Source organism: Rhincodon typus, chromosome 18, assembly GCF_021869965.1.
Source record: "Rhincodon typus isolate 14 chromosome 18, sRhiTyp1.1, whole genome shotgun sequence".
NCBI lineage: Eukaryota > Metazoa > Chordata > Chondrichthyes > Orectolobiformes > Rhincodontidae > Rhincodon > Rhincodon typus.
This window is the reverse complement of record NC_063349.1, coordinates 5,630,970-5,649,229: the sequence shown is the minus strand read 5'-3', so window position 1 is coordinate 5,649,229 and position 18,260 is coordinate 5,630,970. Positions and strand designations below refer to the sequence as shown.

The 18,260-nt window shown below is 41.5% G+C and overlaps 1 protein-coding gene across 4 annotated transcripts in view; it reads right to left on the bottom strand.

The window, feature by feature from the left end:
- LOC109930923 (V-type proton ATPase 116 kDa subunit a 4) overlaps window positions 1-18,260 on the bottom strand; it is a 72,283-nt gene that overhangs the window by 5,493 nt on the left and 48,530 nt on the right. For all 4 annotated transcript variants that reach the window (XM_048607922.1, XM_048607920.1, XM_048607919.1 and 1 more), the window contains exons 11-17: window positions 15,519-15,669; window positions 13,377-13,516; window positions 12,273-12,430; window positions 10,393-10,486; window positions 8,769-8,887; window positions 4,919-5,135; window positions 2,807-2,914 (exon numbers count right to left, since the gene is read on the bottom strand). In XM_048607922.1, coding sequence (XP_048463879.1) covers window positions 2,807-2,914; window positions 4,919-5,135; window positions 8,769-8,887; window positions 10,393-10,486; window positions 12,273-12,430; window positions 13,377-13,516; window positions 15,519-15,669 — 987 coding nt within the window. The remainder of the gene's footprint in view (window positions 1-2,806; window positions 2,915-4,918; window positions 5,136-8,768; window positions 8,888-10,392; window positions 10,487-12,272; window positions 12,431-13,376; window positions 13,517-15,518; window positions 15,670-18,260) is intronic.

Sequence of the window (18,260 nt, the reverse complement as noted above, 5' to 3'; positions counted from 1 at the left end):
CATCCAGCTCTACATCTTGTTATCTTAAAGTTTAGTCAACCAAAGTTTTACCTGTCAGTCCTAGAGATTTTTGCCAACTATATGATGGATACACGTCCGTCCCTGTGTAACCCCGGGGTACAGTACCAGTGGGGACACCTCCATCCCTGTGTAACTCCGGGGTACATTACCAATGGGGACAGGCCTAATGCCATACACTTCAAATAATACTCAATAATAAATTATGTAAATAGCAAAGATACATCTCTGCATTGATCTATAGTATTAGCTTTAGATTATCTTGAACCCAAATTATTCAGGCTAAACTACAGGCTGCAGACGCCATCGTTTTCTGTGCATTGACAATCCAGAGGGGCAGTATCCATGCTCTATAAAACATGAAATGGTTCAGCAGGAATTGACAGAATTAACCTGGTGCTCTCTGGCAATTTCAAATGGCAAAACACACGTGGAAGCCATTCACACAATCTACAAAACCCACTGTTCTAAAGTCACTGTGTTTCCATTCTTTATTCCCCAAGGACAGTGCCACAAATTGCCAGGGGAAATAGTCACAGCTCCGTCACTTGAAATCTGCAAGACTAATCTTTAGATTATTTCTATTCAAAAACTTTAAATTTCAGGATGATCATTGCAGCAGATGGTTTCGAGAGCAGCACCAGTTGGTGGAATACAGATAATAGCCTGTGATGCGAATGCATCTAAAGTAAAAGTCAGAATGGTGCGTGGTTTTGAGAGGAATTTACAACTTGCAATATATCCATTCACCTACAATTCCATATCTTATAGAAGGTGGTCAGTTTATTCCATTCCTGTTACTATGTCAATATTCTGGAATACCTGTGCTAACAGTGTTGTGGGTATACTATAAACTGGCTATTCAAGAAGGGTTAGGGTTAGGGTTAGGGTCTAGGCCTGAAACGTCAGCCTTCCTGCTCCTCTGAAGCTGCTTGGCCTGCTGTGTTCATCTTGTTGTCTCAGATTCTCCAGCATCTGCAGTTCCTGCTATCTCTGTTCAAGAAGGTGGTCCAGTTTCAGCTGACAAATCGATAACAAACACTAAGTGCTGATCTTGTCTACAGCATTCACATCCATTGAACATACTGAAGGAAAACAAGCCCCTAGAGAAGCTGCTCCAGTATAGCTACAATACTGGCACTACCCAACAATTTGGAGAATTGCCCAGGTATGTCCTGTTCACAAGCAGGACAATTCCAACCTGGCCAATTACCAGCCCATCGGCCACTCCCGACCATCAGTAAAGTGATGAAGGGGTCATCAACAGTGCTATCAAACAGCACCTTCTCAGCAATAACCTGCTCAGAGATGCCCAGTTTGGGTTCCTGACCTAATTACAGCCTTGGCTCAGTTATGGACAAAAGAGCTGAATTCCAGAGGTGAGGTGATAGTGACAGCCCTTGATATCGTTCAAGCAAGTGTGGCATCAAGGAATTAAGCAAAACTGGAATCAGTGGGGACTGGCTGAAGTCACACCTGGCATATAGAAAGAGGTTTGTGATCGTGGAGATCAGTCATCTCAACTCCAGGACATCTCTGCAGGAGTTCCTCAGTGTAATATCACAAGTCCAACAATCTACTTCAGTTTTGTTAATGAACATCCCTGCCTCATAAGCTCAGAAGTGAGGATGTTTGCACAATGATTAGCAACATTCCTGACTCCTCACATACTGAAGCATGTCTAAGTACAGCAAGACCTGGACAATGTTCATGCTTGGGCTGAAAAATGACAAGTAACAAGTTCTATGCAAGTGCCAGGTAATGATCATCTCCATAAAAAAAAAGAGAGAGATTCTAATCATCGCCCTTGACATTCATGATATTACCATCACTGAATCCCCTACTGTCAACATCTTGGGGATTACTGCTAATTGGATGAGCAACACAAGCGCTTTGGCTACACGAGTGGGTCAGAGACTCAGGAATTAGCAGTGAGTAACTCACATCATCATTCCCTAAAGCCTGTTCACCATCTACAAGGCACAAGTTAGGAGAGTGATGGAATGCATTCCAATTGCCTGGATGAGTGCATTTCCATCAACAGTCTAGAAGAGCCTCCATTGATTGGCACATCCCCAAACATTCATGCCCTCCACCAAAACTCAATGGTAGAAACATATACCATCTACGAGGTAATATGAAGGTAGACAGAATATATTTATTGAAAAGGTAGAATCTATCTTCCTTCTCTCAACTTTACCTGGTTCATCTCTGACTCACTGTCCTGACTTGGGAAAATATCTCCGTTCCTTAACTGTTACTGGGTCAAAATCCAGGAACTCCCTCCCTAATTGCACTGTGGGTCTACCTGTAGCAAACAGACTACAGCTCACCACTACCCTCTCAAGGGCAATGAGGGATGGGCAAGAAATGCTGACACAGCAGCGATGCCCACATCCCACGAATGAAAAGAAAAAGGAACAATTACTCAAGGTCTAGACAGACTAGCCAGAGAGACAAACTGTTCTCATTAGTCAAGAGTGAAAACTAGAGGACACAGGTCTAAGGTAATTGCAAACAAAAATTATTCATGCATCAAAAGGTTTGGATCTGAAATGCACTGCCTGATCGTGATGGGGACAGATAGCATAATGGCTTTCAAAAGGGAACTGGATATGTACTTACAGAGGGGCAAAGAAAAGTGATCAGTCACGGGAATAGAACTAACCAAGTTGGACAATTTGAGAGATAATCAGGATAGAGAAAGACAGAAATGGTACCTAGAGTTGTCCATCCCATTATAATTCCTGACATACAAACCATCAGCTTCAATGATCTTTATTCTTACCATGCGTTGAGCTCTTTTATGATTCGATCGCAAAATGAAGGGCTTCAGAAAAAGCATCCAGGGTACAGCAATGATTGCAATAATCACCAGAAAACTTTGAATCTCTTGCTGTAAAAACAGGAAGTTAATTTAGAGAGAGAGGTATTGAATTTCCACTCAGTGCCTGTTGAGCAGTATTCCAGCAGACTTGTCAAGCCTGAATTCCCTTTTGTAAATTCATGCTGAATCTGTTGATGCTGCCACTGTTCTCCAAGTGTTCTACTATTAAACCTTTCATAAGAGACTAACGTTTTCTCCACTAGTAACGTCAGACAGAAAAGTCTATAATTCTGTTTTCACACCATCTCCTTTTAAATTAGTGAGGTTACATTATCCAATCCATACGAACTGTTACAGAGTCTATAAAATCTTGAGAAATGACCACCATCTACATTTCTAGGACCACTTCCTTAAATACTCTGGTATGTAGATTATTTGGGGATTTATCAGCATTCAGTCCTACTTTCCTACTAACACAGATTTCCTTCAGTTCCTCTGTTTCCAACATTTCTGATATGTACTGTGTGTTCTTGGACTGGAGGCTTGTGACCAGCAGTATGCCGCAAGGATCTGTGCTGGGTCTGCCGCTTTTTGTCATTTATATAAATAATTTGGATATGAACATAGGAGGTATGGTTAATAAGTTTGCAGATGACACCAAAATTGGTCACGTAAGGGAGAGTAAAGGAGGTTATCTCAGAGTACAAAAGGACCTTGATCAGATGGGCCGAGGAGTGGCAGATGGACTTTATTTTAGATAAATGAGAGGTGTTGCATTTTGGGCAGGATTTATACACTTAATGGTAGGGTCCTGGGGAATGTTGCAGAACAAAGAACTTGGAGTGCATGTTCATAGTTCCTTGAGGGTGGAGTAAAAGGTAGACAGGATAGTGAAGGCAGCATTTGGTACACTTGACCTTTTTTTGGTTAATGCATTGCGTTTAGGAATGGGATGTCATGTTGAAGCTATGCAAGATATCAATAGGCCACTTTTGGAATGCTGCATTCAATTCTAGTCTCCCTGTTATAGGAAAGATGTCTTTAAACTTGAAAGTGTGCGGAAAAGATTTACAAGGACATTGCAGGTGTTGGAGGGTTTGAGCCACAGAGAGAGGCAGAATAGGCTGGGATTATTTTCCCTGGAGCATCAGAGGCTGAGGCGTGACCTTAGAGATTTATAAAATCATGAGGGCATGTATAGGGTGAATAGCCAAGGTCTTTTTCCCCCGAGTTAGAGCAGTCCAAAATTAAAGGGCATAGGTTTAAGGTGAAAGGGGAAACATATAAAAAGGGGCCTTAGGGGCAGAGGGTGATGGGCGTATGGAACGAGCTGCCAGAAGAAGTGGCAGAGGCTGGTGCAATTACATTTAAGAGACATCTGGATGGGTACATAAATAGGAAGGGTTTAGGGGATATGGGCCAAATATTGGCAAATGGGACTCGATTAATTTAGGATTTCTAGTCTGCATGGATGAGTTGAACAGAAGGGTCTGTTCCTGTGATGTGCAATTCTATGACTCTACTATTTTTGCAAACATGGAACCCAAGAATGCATTTAGTTGATCAGCCATCTGTGTTCCCCATTATAAATTCCCTCTGTTTCTGCATTTGACTTCAGCCGTCTTTTTCTCTTCACATATATATGTAAAGTTCTACAGTCAGTTTTTATTTGGTCCTCAGGTCAATGTCTAGATGGTTTCTCAATGGATTGGTCCAGAAAACCATCCCGTACACACTCCAGCTCTTGCTTACAATGCCTCAATTACCTTGTCAACCACGTTTTACTCTTTGTACATCTCTGCTTCTACTGTCCTTTTAAGTAGTGTATGCACAATCCTTACCACACTGAGTGAAAGATTACCTCCTCAAATCCTCTCAAAAACCTCTGGCTTTTATGCTAAATCTATGTCATCTGGCATGTGATTAGGTCCATTACCCAGAAATAGCTTAATAACTGAAAATGCTAATGCATGTTTGCAGCACACTATGTGGATATGAATAATAGAGGATTTTTATCTGTCATTCGACCAGCAATTGAATTTTAGTCGAAGCTCAAATAAAACACACACTTGCCTGATGACCGTATAATGGCTGGTTAGAAGGATCATTGTAACTAAACAGAAACATATTGATGAAGTGGATTAGAATACTGGGAGCAATCTGAGAATTCTTAACGTGGTAAAAACACCACTTAAAAATAACCATGAAGACCAGGTAACCAAATAAACTCAAAATGAAGATCATCTCAGGAACAAACTGAAGGATGATGTTGACCTTATTTTTAAAGTATCTGTAAAACAGAAAAAAGGAAGGAACAAGTTATAGTCAGATCAAGACCTTGTAAAGAACATTTTGTCTCACTAATGAATGTATAAATATTTGCATTTATATACCACCACTCAACCTTAAGACATGCAATGCACTTTTCAGCCAATGAGGCACCTTCCAAATATGTAACATCTATAACTTTATACTGTTTTACATTTTTAATGTCAGAAACAGTACCTGATTTGTACATAGCAGGAACTCTCAAACAACAATGCAACAGTGTCCAGATAATATTCTTTAGAAATATTGGTTGGGTAATAATTATTAGACACTACACCATGGAGATTTCCCCTTTTCTTCCTTAAAATAATGCAATGAAATGTTCTGTGCCTACCCAACATAGCAGAAGAGCACGAAGGAAATGCTGATCTCTCAGAGGTATGATCTTTCAGATAGGATTATAAACAGAGATTTCACCTATCCTCTTAGATACTACTTGAAGAGAAGCAAGACTCCTGCCTGGCATCCTGGCCAATACTTACATCCCTTCTCTACACATACTTTCAGATCAAGGGTCAGTTAATTTCAAAGCATTCACCCGAGATGATGTTCACATTTATCATCCTCCAATGAAAAGGGATTGCTCATTTCTAATCTTGCTCAAATGCTGACTCATTTGGACACATTTGAAACATCTTCAGAAGAATAGCCTTTAACTGTAACGTTTTTCCGGCTCTGGAGTCAAGTTGGCCAAATAGATGAAGCATCAATAGGGAAAAAAACTTAGGGAACAGTGATCATATCATCATGAAGTTTAGCTAAGTTATAGAAAAGGGTTATGAGTATTCTAGAGCAAGAATACCCTAATTGAAAAGGAACCCACTTTTTGTCTGGAGAATGGAAGTGTCATGGGTAAACTGGAATCAGATTGATTGGAAAAGCTTGAATCAAATAGTTAGTTTCCTTCAAATATTATAAGTCCTCTCAAAGTTGTGATTCCTAAAATCTGACTCAGTGAATCACTGATTTCTGAAGTTAAAACTGGAGTTTGGTTTCTTTACACATTTCTTGCATTGGAAAAGTCATGTACAGGTTGAAATATTTTATTTAATATGTACAATACTGTGCTTTCCTGGCAAAAATAACTTAAAATAAGATTAAATTGCAAAACAGAAGAGAAATACTATACAGTTGGTTTCTTCAGGACCTCAGATAAAAACGTTAACCCACTAAATTAAATTGGTGTGCATGCCCACATTCATGGATAAAATAATGTTATGAAATACATTTAAAACAGAAATACAGTATAAAATTTCTGTAAATTTATGCTAAAATACACAGCTGATGAATTTAGAATTGATCAAACTCCATCTAGTGGAAAAAGCTGATAGGTGCAACTGAATGATCTACATTAACTAATCCGTCATTAAGCTGACTTCAGTGCAAGTTCAGAATGTGAAGCAGAAACGGTGCAGACACTGGAGACTTCAAATGTACTACAGAGGGCAGGAACAGGAAGCCAACAGCAGGATGGTGGGGTTTGGCAGTGAAGAGGGACTGTAGACAGGGACAGAAATCAGAGGAAGCCTGTAGGACCGCAGGACTGAGGGTGGGAGATCAGGTCTAAAGAGCAGGCAGACCACAGAAAAGAACTCTGAAAAAAATTCAAAATGTTGTTTGCCTCAATGCTAAACTAATATACCGTCACTATTTTCTTAAAGACGTTGAAGCAAAACAACATTAACTGACTCAATCTTTAAAGGGGACTTGCTGCAGGAGCTGGCGCAGGTGTAGTCGACATACTTTGCCAAAATGAGGGACAGGTAGGGTAACAAATGCCAGAGCTGCCTAGGTAAGGAATGTGTGAGTGAAATCATGCGTACAATAAAAAGGTCAATGAGTAAGTGAGGAAAGGGAAGAAGAGAAACAAAGATAATATAAGGGGATACTGGCGGGTAACATGACATGAAATTCAGAAATCTTCTACAAGCAAATAAATGGTAAAAGGATAGCAAGAGGCAGGTTTAGGGTGATTAAAGACTAAAAACAATGGCCTTATACGCAAACATTTTTTGACATGAGTATTTGTCTCTCTCTTTACCAAGGATAACGCTGTCAAAGTCATGAGGAGGCAGTTGCAATACTGAATGGGCTAAAATCAGTTAAAAAGAAGGGATTATGAAGGACAAGTGTAGGATATCCTTAATTTATCTATAAATGAGCAAAGGGATGATGATTATGGTACATTGGAGATGATTATATATTCAGAAGCATGCTGGCAGGGCCAGCATTTATTGATCATTCCTATTCATCCTCAGAAAGTTGGTAATAAGCTGGCTTCTTAAACCATTACTGTCCATCCAGTACATGTACACTAACTGTGCTGTTGAGGGAAGGAGTTCTATGATTTTAACCCAGTGCCAGCAGAGGAATAGCTAGGTAATTCCAACCAGGATTGTGTGCGGCTTGAAGGTGAATGCTCCTGTGTAAAACCTACTCTTTATGTGGTCCAAATCATGGATTAGGAAGATTTTGAGGGAGAATTCGCCAATGGAAGATGCGTACATCAAATCAAGTTGCTCTGTCCTGGATAGCACCAGTCTTCCTGCACATTGTTGGAGCTGCACTCATCCAAGTCGGAAGATCATGGGATCAATTCCTGTTCCAGAAACCTGTTCAAATAGTTCAAGCTGACACCTCAGTGCAGTGTCTCCTCAGCATTGCTGAATCAAAGATGCCAACTTTCAGACTGCTTTAACCTTTGAACCTACCTGTCTTTCTAATGGGCTAATGAGACTGCATCAAAACAGGAGAAAGGAAGTCACCCTAATTTCTATGCAAAAATGATTTTTCAACTGGATAACCAGGGTAGATGTGGCCTTTACCTCACTGCTAAATAATCAGTGGACGATGATGTGTGGAAACTGGCAGCTACATTACAAGTGATTGTTAATATTAGGAGTACTGTGGTGTGGATTGAATCTGTCAATGTGCAGGCTCTCATCAGATTAAGGATAACTGATCCTGTTTGGGGAAAAAGTTAGGCGCATATACAAAAATCAATTTAGGGGGCTTGTAGCTCAGTGGCTATGTCCGTACCTCCGAGCGAGAAGTTTTTGCCTGGAAACCCACTTCGACAAAATTGCGACATGACATGTTGATTAAAAATAATTCATAAGGAGCAGTTTCTACTTGAGGAGTACTTTAGGCATGTAGAAGGGGAAGTATTCTTGGATTGAGTATTATGAATAAACCCAATGAAAGATGACCCCTTTCCTGCTTTTACCTTTGTCAGACACAGAGGTTTATCTGTTTACCAGTGATTATATCTCAAAATATTTCCCTAGGTCTAACGTGTTTGGGAAAATGTGGTCACAAAGAACATGATATATAAATGCAGAAATTGCTGGAATAGCTCAGCAGGTCTGACAACATCTGTAGACAGAAATCAAAGTTAACGTTTTGGGTTGAGGAAGGGTCACTCGACCTGAAACTTTAACTCGGATTTCTCTCCACAGATGCTGCCAAACCTGCTGAACTTTTCCAGCAATTTCTGCTTTAGTTTCATATTTACAAGATGTGCAGTTCTTTCGATTTTTATGATATATAAATATCTCTCTACATAAATAAACCTGGAATAATCTCTTGCACTTACACGTGATTAAAAATACTGAGGACCACACCGAAGATCATCTGTATGATACCGAGAATGACTGACATCTTCATCTTGTAGGAGTTGAGGAAGGTTAGCTTGTTTGAAGCTATATTCCAAATCTTTGGAATAATAAAGGATATTTATTACTAGCTGTTGGAGGTGAAGTCAAAAGTAATTTGGAGATTATAATTTGCATCACTGATGTGTGTGTAAACTCAAGCATCATTGCATTAAATTCCTTTCTCTGTGTCCTCAACCGATGTATCTACTGTGACTACACACCTTACCCCTTTACTGTTCCTTATCCAGTTATGGGCTGGTCATTAAAATGATTTTGAGATAACAAGGTGTAGAGCTGGATGAATACGGCAGGCCAAGCAGCATCAGAGGAGCAGGAAAGCTGACGTTTAGGGTCCAGACCCTTGTTCAGTCCAGACCCAAAACATCAGCTTTCCTGCTCCTCTGATGCTGCTTGGCCTGCTGTGTTCACCCAGCTCTACACCTTGTTATCTCGGATTCTCCAGGATTGGCGGTTCCTAATATCTCTCTCATTAAATCGACTTGGTGTTTTGGTTCGAGTAGATTGCCAAATGCATGCCAAATGCCCCAAGCTCATCACTTCATTTAATGATAATGATTTGGTCATTTGGTTAAGATCATAAGACAGAGCAGAAGTAGGCCATTCAGCCCATCAGGCCTGCTCTGCTCCGGCTGATATGATAATCCTCAACTCCACTTTCCTACTTTTCCAACATAATGTTCGATTCCCTTCCTGATTTAAAAAAAAAACTCTCAGCTTTGAATATATTTAATGACCAAGACTTAACAGCCCTCTGTGGTAAAAAAAAAGTCCACAGAATCACCACCAAGGGAAGAAATTCCTCCTCATATCCATGCTAAATGCGCAACCCCTGAATCTGAGATTATGTCCTCTGGTCCTAGGCTCTCCCCCGTGGGGAAACAACCTCTCTGCATCTACCCTGTCAAGTCCTCTAAGAATCTTCTATGCTTCAATAAGGTCTCATTCTTCTGTATTCCAACAAGTGCAGGCCCACTACTCTGCCTCCCTCCATAAGACAGACCCTCCTCCATGACTGGTATCAGCCTAATGAATCCTCTTTGGTCTGCACCCAATGCCTGTACATCTTTTCTTGGATAAGGGGCCCAAACCTTTTCACAGTATCCCAGGTGTGTTCTACTAGTACCTTGTATAGTTTTAGCAAAACCTCCCTACTTTTATATTGCTCCTTTTTGAAATCAAGGCCAATATCCCTTTTGCCTTCCCTATTATCTGCTGAACTTGGATCTTAGCTTTTTGTGATTCATGGATGAGGACTCTCAAATCCCTATGCTTTCTGCAGTCTTGCTGCAAATTTTAAAAAAAAAATCTACTCCTTTATTCTTCCTGCCAAACCTTTTCTTTTGCCCCATAATGTTCCAGCCACAAAATTTTTGCCCAGTCATTTAATCTGTCTATATCCCTTTGCAAACTGAGTCATACCCACGACTTACCTTTAAGAGAAACTCAATGAGAAATGGAAAAAAAAAGGAAACTTGCAGTAATGCAGCAACCATTTCATAATTAACATCAGAAAGAATGGAGTAATTATGTATTATTCCTCACCGGGTCAATACCAAATGGGTATGGATTGCCAGAGAACACTCCAGGCACTGCAGGATCTAACTGGAGCAATAGATTGTTTTCAATAACATGGTTACTGCACAAAGAATGAAAAAAAAGACAAGGAGTTATCACACTTTTGGGTTAAAGGCAGACAAAAAAATATGTCAAACGTAACAGAGGATTTCAAAGTCCTGGAATTAGCCCAGAGGAAGACCACCAAATTAATACTTATGGCAAAGATTTCTATTAGCTTGGAACCTTTAATAGAAAATTGCCAAGATGCTGCACATCGGCATAAGCTGAAGGGGGCACAGAGCGGAAAGAGATTGTGAAAGGGGTCAAAGGCTTCGTCAGAGATTTGGGCCTTAAGTACGGTCTTAAAGGAGGAGAGAGATGAAGAGACAGAAAGGTTGAAGGTGCAGTCATCAAATTTTGGGGTAAAGTGCGGTGGAAAGCACAAAAGGTAAAAAGGCAGGATAATAAATGAAAGGGCAGGAGTAGCTTACAGAGATCTGGAGCAATGAGGCAATGGAGGAATGGAGAACATGAACTATTCAAACGGAGACATTAGTGACCCAGGTTTTAAATGTCTGTTATCAGAATTAAAAACTGCTATTATCATGGAAGGACAATTGACAACTGTATGGGTGCAGTTCAACCTTCGTAATACCACCTTCTGAATAAAAAGAGTTTGTTTGTGATAGATAGCTCTATGCAGAAGTATAAAGTTACAATGGTCTTTAACAACTCGAATGGGGCAGATATAAATTTAGCCCTGGTTCCTACTTTGAATGACTCTCCTTTTCAAAATGGGAGTGTGGGGAGATTAGGCAACATTTCAGGCATGGGTTGTAATAGAACCCTGTAGCTGAATAGCCTACTAGCCTATTAAAGGCCCCAATTATAACTCAGCCCAAACGAACTTGCACAGAGTGAAAATCTCATTCATTGTCTGACCTGATACAGAAACATTTGCCCGAGGTATCAGACAGCTCACAGTTGTGGATCATTCTGCACCTTCAAAAGTGAAGGAAGGGGAGAAACTATTTATGCTGAGGACGGAACCTCAGATGTTAAGTTCACAGGGTGGCTTCTGGGTCCAAACTCAGCCTTAAATACAAAAACAAGCGACCACAATTTCAATGCAGAGATGGTCAGATGTAACAAATGGAGAGTACTGGAGAAACTCAGCAAGTCTGGGCAGTATCTGTGGACAGAGAAGCAAAATTAACATTTCAAGTCCATCATGAGTCTTCTCCAGGAGTTCCTCCAACATGGTCTGTTTCAGACTTCAGAATCTGCAGTATTTTGCCTTTATTTGAAGGGTCCGATGTGAATAGGTTATGTAAAAGAGAACTACACCAGCAGTCAGACTTACTGATGATATCCATTGGGAGATTGCTGGACTGAGTCAACCTTCTTGAACATTTTCTGTTCTAACTTGGGGTACAAAAGGTGACACGTAAAGGTTCTCGTTGAGAACACTTGGAATTTGCAGGTGGTGGCTGACCATCAGTTGCTTTTGAGAAAGCTTCAAATCCTACAAAACTTCTAACCTCTTTAGAAAATAAAGTCAGTATTCGAATATCGTCGAAGAACAACAAAAGGAGTTGCAATTCTATGGGATTTCACTCATTTCTTTTAGCCGGACATCGACAGGGACTTGGATATAAAATGCCAGGTTCACTAATCTTCACTCTAATTACTGTGGACCGTTGGGAGGATCCCATCCCAGAGGAAATAACTCAAACATCAAGTGTCACTGTTTTATTGCACCTCACCAAATTTGAGCAATTATCATCTGATCTCACATCGCTGAGATTCTCAGCAATTAATGACCGAATGATGTTTTATCACCTGGCATTGGTGTTGAGACTTACTTCCAACTTCCATTGCGAAACATGGCCCCAACATGCCACGAGGATCCAAATATGTTGAAAGATTTTGAAAAGCAATCATTGTAGATGAATCCCGTGTAAATGGAAAATATACTCATCAACAGGATGAGGTAACGTCCACTGAAGAAGGTGTTCCAGATCTGAATTTGGAGCAACAAAAGCAGTTTAAGGCTTCTTTTTTAGTTGTATGCCGTGGCTGTAGGGAGGGAATTAACTTCCTACCAATTATATCGTTCTACCTATCTAAAATTGTTGTGAATGAACAAAATTTAGAAGCTCAAAAGGAATAGAACAGATTACTTGATTATTTGCTGCCCTTATCCTTCTAGATGGAAACGGTCATGGCTTTGGAAGGTACCCAGATCAGAGGATCTTGATTGAATTTTTGCAGTGCATCTTGTAGATAGTGGCAGCAGTGTGTACCGAACGTTGACAGCAGAGGGAGTGAATGTGGTGCCTGTCAAGTGGGCTGCTTTGTCCTAGATGGTGTCACATTTGAGTGTTGTTAGAACTGCATCCATCCAGGCAAGCAGGGAGTATTCCATCACACTCCTGACTTGTCCCTTGTAGATGGTGGTCAGGCTTTCAGGAGGGAGGGAGGCAAGTTACTCACAGCAGTATTCCAAACCACTGACCTGCTTACACAGCCATTGTATTTGTATGGCTAGTGCAATTCATACATAGGATATAGAATCCCTACAGTGTAGAAACAGGCTATTTGGCCCAACAGGTCCACACCAGCCCTCCAAAGAGCATCCCCACCCAAACCCATACCTCTAACCTTTCCCTGTAACCCTGCACTTCCCATGTCTAATCCACCTAATTTGCACATCCCTGGACAGTTTAGCATGACCAATCCACCTAAGCCGCACATCTTTGGACTGTGGGAGGAAACCTGAGTATCCGGAGGAAACCCATGCTGACATGGGGAGAATGTCTGTGTGGAGTTTGCACAATCACCCAAGGTTGGAATCGAACCCAGGTCCCTGGCGCTGTGAGGCAGCAGTGCTAACCACTGAGCCACCATGCCACCAGTTATGCTGCTCCTAAAAGTGCATGCCAAACTCGTCAAAAGGTTTCACCCACCTCATTGCCGCCTTTCTGGGCAGCAAATTTTTTCTCATTGATGATCATGATAAGTGCAAAACCCAGCAGAACTGCTCCATGTCCACAATCGCCAAACATGACAGCAAACAGAAACGGAAAGGTGATGATTGTATAGGGAGCTGGAGAAACAAAGCAGGACATCTCTCAAACTATTGCTTACCATGGGATAGTATTAGGAGAACGTTGGCAAATTTATAATGATACAATATATTTAACATATTGAAAAAAGCAACAATCAAGTTCATTAATGCTGAAGGCTTTCAACTTTGAAATATAAGTGATGAATAGATGCAGAATCAAAACCTAAATCTTATCATCATCCACCAGTAGGGAAAAAAGAAGTAGGAATGTGGAAAATGAATATTCTGTGGTACAGTTGAGCCCTGTCACTCTGTTAGCATCGATATGAAAAGACCAAAGACATTTCTGACATGCATCATCTTCCGTACCTACACTGGCCCTAAACCCCACCTCTTCCTCCGTTACATTGATGACTGTATTGGCGCCGCCTTGTGCTCCCACGAGGAGCTCGAACAGTTCATCCACTTCACCAACACCTTCTACCCCAACCTTAAGTTCACTTGGACCATCTCGGATACCTCTCTCTCCTTCCTGGACCTCTGTTTCCACCTCTGGTAACCACCTGGAAACCGATATTCATTTCAAGCCCACCGACTCCCACAGCTACCTAGATATCACCTCCTCCCACCCACCTTCCTGCAAAAAAATGCCATCCCCTATTCTCAAATCCTTCACCTCCGCCGCATCTGCTCTCAGGATGAGGCATTCCACTCCCAAACATCTCAGATGTCCTCATTTTTCAAAGACCGCAACTTCCCCCCCCTCAGTGGTCGAGAACGCCTTTGGCCGCGTCTCCTGCATTTCCCGCAAAACATCCCTCACACACCTTCCCCGCAGTAATAACCAAAACAGAATCCCCCTTATCCTCACGTACCACCCCACCAACCTCCGGATCCAGCGCATCATCCTCCGACACTTCCGCCATCTGCAATCCGACCCCACCACCAAAGACATTTTTCCCTCCCCACCCTTATCTGCTTTCCGGAGGGACCACTCTCTCCATGACTCCCTTGTCCGCTCCACACTCCCCTCCAGCCGCACCACATCTGGCACTTTTCCCTGCAACCGCAGGAAGTGGTACACCTGCCCCTTCACCTCTCCCGTCACCCCCATCCCAGGCCCCAAGAAGCCTTTCCACATCAAACGGATGTTCACCTGCACATCTACTAATGTGGTATACTGCATCCGCTGTACCCATTGTGGCCTCCTCTACATCGGGAAAACCAAGTGGAGGCTTGGGAACCGCTTTGCGGAACACCTACGCTCGGTTCGCACTAAACAACTGCACCTCCCAGTCGCGAACCATTTCAACTCCCCCTCCCATTCCTTAGACGACATGTCCATCCCGGACCTCCTGCAGTGCCACAATGATGCCACCCGAAGGTTGCAGGAACAGCACCTCATATTCCGTTTGGGAACCCTGTAGCCCAATGGTATCAATGTGGACTTCACAAGCTTCAAAATCTCCCCTCCCCCTACCGCATCCCAAAACCAGCCCAGCTTGTCCCCGCCTCCCTAACCTGTCCTTCCTCCCACCTATCCCCTCCTCCCACTACAAGCCCCACTCCCATCTCCTACCTACTAGCCTCATCCCGCTCCCTTGACCTGTCCATCCTCCCTGGACTGACCTATCCCCTCCCTAACTCCCCACCTACACTCACCTTTACTGGCTCCACCCCAACCTCTTTGACCTGTCTGTCTCCTCTCCACCTATCTTCTCCTTTATCCATCTTCTATCCGCCTCCCACTCTCTCCCTATTTATTTCAGAACCCCCTTCCCCCATTTCTGAAGAAGGGTCTAGGCCCGAAACGTCAGCCTTCCTGCTCCTCTGATGCTGCTTGGCCTGCTGTGTGCATCCAGCTCTACGCTTTGTTATCTCATGCATCATATGTTCGGTTTCAAGGCATTTAGAATTGGGTCGATGTCTGTTATTTAGTACAGGCAGTTCACACTTGCCTAAGAATAGTAAACCAATTTTGCTCACGTTACTATTTACTGTTCAGGGTACACAAAACAAAAAAATGTTGAAGTTTAGTTACCAGGGTTCATTTCTCTGTATGTCCCAACTCCATACGCATCCACAATATTCTGAAAGCCAGCTGTGAATTTATTGGTCCTATTGAAGGTGGGTGGAGCCATTTGGGTCTGCACTACAGTCATGATGGGGTCAACACTGGAACCACTGCGTTCCTGAAAAATAAGAAAACAGTACGTTTCATTCATCAGTCAACAAGAGTAAAGACTTCTTTGTCACCAAGCGCAGTGACAGTGTGCTAGTGGGTGCAATGACTGTGTTGAAGATGCATAGAAGAATAAGCATTTATATTTCTAATTGACTGACTGTGTATGATAACCAATTATTGCATCTTCACAAGGTTTGCTTTGATAATAAATATATAATTATTGGTTTATTAAGAAAGTCTGTTGAAAGCTCTTGATGCTTCAAACCTGATAGTTGATAAAGGATTTAAATGGTCACATTGATAGCTGGAAGCACTATTGTTGTTTTATGTTGTGATTGGAGGAGTAGTGGGACTAGGGAAATGGTGCATTCCTCCAGACTTTGTCCTAACATTAAGAAATTGTTCACATTTCTCCAAAATTAAAATTTCATCACCTCACTGCCACTCCACCAGTCTGTCCTCGTGAAGGCCTCCCCACCCTGGTTATACTCTCTTCCACTGGGCAGAAGACAGAAGATATAAAAGTTTGTATACACAGAGTCAGGAACAGTTTCTTCCCCACCATTATTAGACTTCTGAACAGACATCTCACATTTTAAACATAATATTGATCTCGTTGTCTGTGCACCTTCCTCTGCAGTTGTAACATTGAATTCCTCACTCTGTTCAATCACCCTAATGCACATTGTATAGTATGACCTGCTCGTCCTGCATACAAGACAAAACTTTTCGCTGTACCTAGGCACATGATAATAATCATCAAATCAAAACCTTTGTTTTTGTGCCATCTGTCAATTTTGGAATTGGCTTGAATATGAAGTACAGAGCACAATCATAATGCAAAGAAAGTGGGGACCCTTATACCAATGTCTGGGGACTCCCACTACATAACTCCTTTCAGTATGGAAAAACGAACATTTATCAATACTCACTGTTTCATTCAAAATTGTCTAAACATCCTGTTCAGAGATGGTATCACACATCTCTGGAATAGGTGGGACATAAATTAGAGTCTCCTGGCACCACAAGACTTCTCTGAAAAAATAAATTGCTTCCATTGACTCTTTGCCTCCTTGGGTTATAACTTTGCTGGACAGCTTTGTGTTACTTTATCAAATGGCTTTTTTTGGAGAGGTTATGTACACCACAACAACTGCATTAATTCACCATCTGTCATGGTTGCCTTTTTAAAAAGCTCAATTAAGTTTTTTCCAAATACAATTCCATTAACTATTCCAATTCTGACTTTCTTAATGAATCACCAGTTGTCAAACAATCATCACCTTTAGATTTTCATATCTAAAAGCTTTCCCACCGAGAAGCTCAGCTTACAGACCTGCGCTTGCCGAATTTGTCTTTATGCCCTTTTGAGAAAAAAAAAGTATGAAGTTTGTAATTCTGCAATCCTCTGGCACCACTTTTGTACTAACAATGTGAGGTGGCAGGATGTTTGAGAGTATGGCTTCCACAATTTCATCCCTTACTACCCTCACCATCTTCAGGTAGATAGTACCTGACTGGTGACTTTCCAACTTTAACTACAGCCAGGTGTTCTGAGACCACTGTCACTTCTGGCTTCCCCAATATCTGCCTCCTCATTCAGTATAAATCCAGTAGTACCTTCAATCTTGGTAACATCAAATGCATGGTATTCATTTAGTAACCCAACCATGCCCCCTGCCTCAATGCATTTGATCAAGTCTGCATTGAACCCTAATTGACTTCTTTTACCACTTCTATGCATCTGGAAGATGTTTGGATTTCCTTTTAGGCTAGCTCTTAGTCTATTCTCATACACTTCCCTTGTTTCGTTCATCATTTCACTTTTTTTAAACTGCTCTCAGACTGGTTTTCATATGCACTACTAATCTGACATCTCTCCTTTTTCTACTTCAGCTTGTTTTCTCTCTCTTCCATCATACAGTTAGTGTTTTCCCTGCAGGTGGGACTTGAACCAGGACCGCCTGGCCAGGAGTTGGGAAACAACAACGTCACCAAAAAAAAAAATTCCAAAAAAATATCGTATTAATGCTTCCATTGACTCTGTACCTCCATGGGCTTTGGCTTTGCTCTTTATGGAATGTACCTCAACTGCATCCAGATCATCTACTGTTTGAAGGTTAGCCCTTGCTCTGTTACAGTCTTATCAGCTCCTTCGTTCTAAATTTACCTTGGACAGGTTCATTCTCGTGTCACTGAAATTTGTTACACCCAATTCAGTATTTTAAAAAAATACTTAAATTTGCCCTTGACATTCTCTGCAGCCAATGCAAACCTTATGACACTAACATCACTGCTTGCTACATGTTCCCATACTGACACATGAACTAATTTATCAGTCTCATTTCCCAGAACCAGTTCCTCAGAATCAGAAACATAGTGGCCAAGAAAATTCCACTGAATACTCCTGGAAACAATTTGTCGTCTCCTCCATTTTCACTATCATACTTAAATATATGAAAGTATAAATTTAAATGTTATTAAAATATTTCACGCACTTCTCTAACTTCCCTTCAAATTTGCATTGCATATCTTTCCTATAGCAGCTGTCATGTGGAGTGCACTCAGTAGTGTAGTGACACCTAAATTAATAAATAC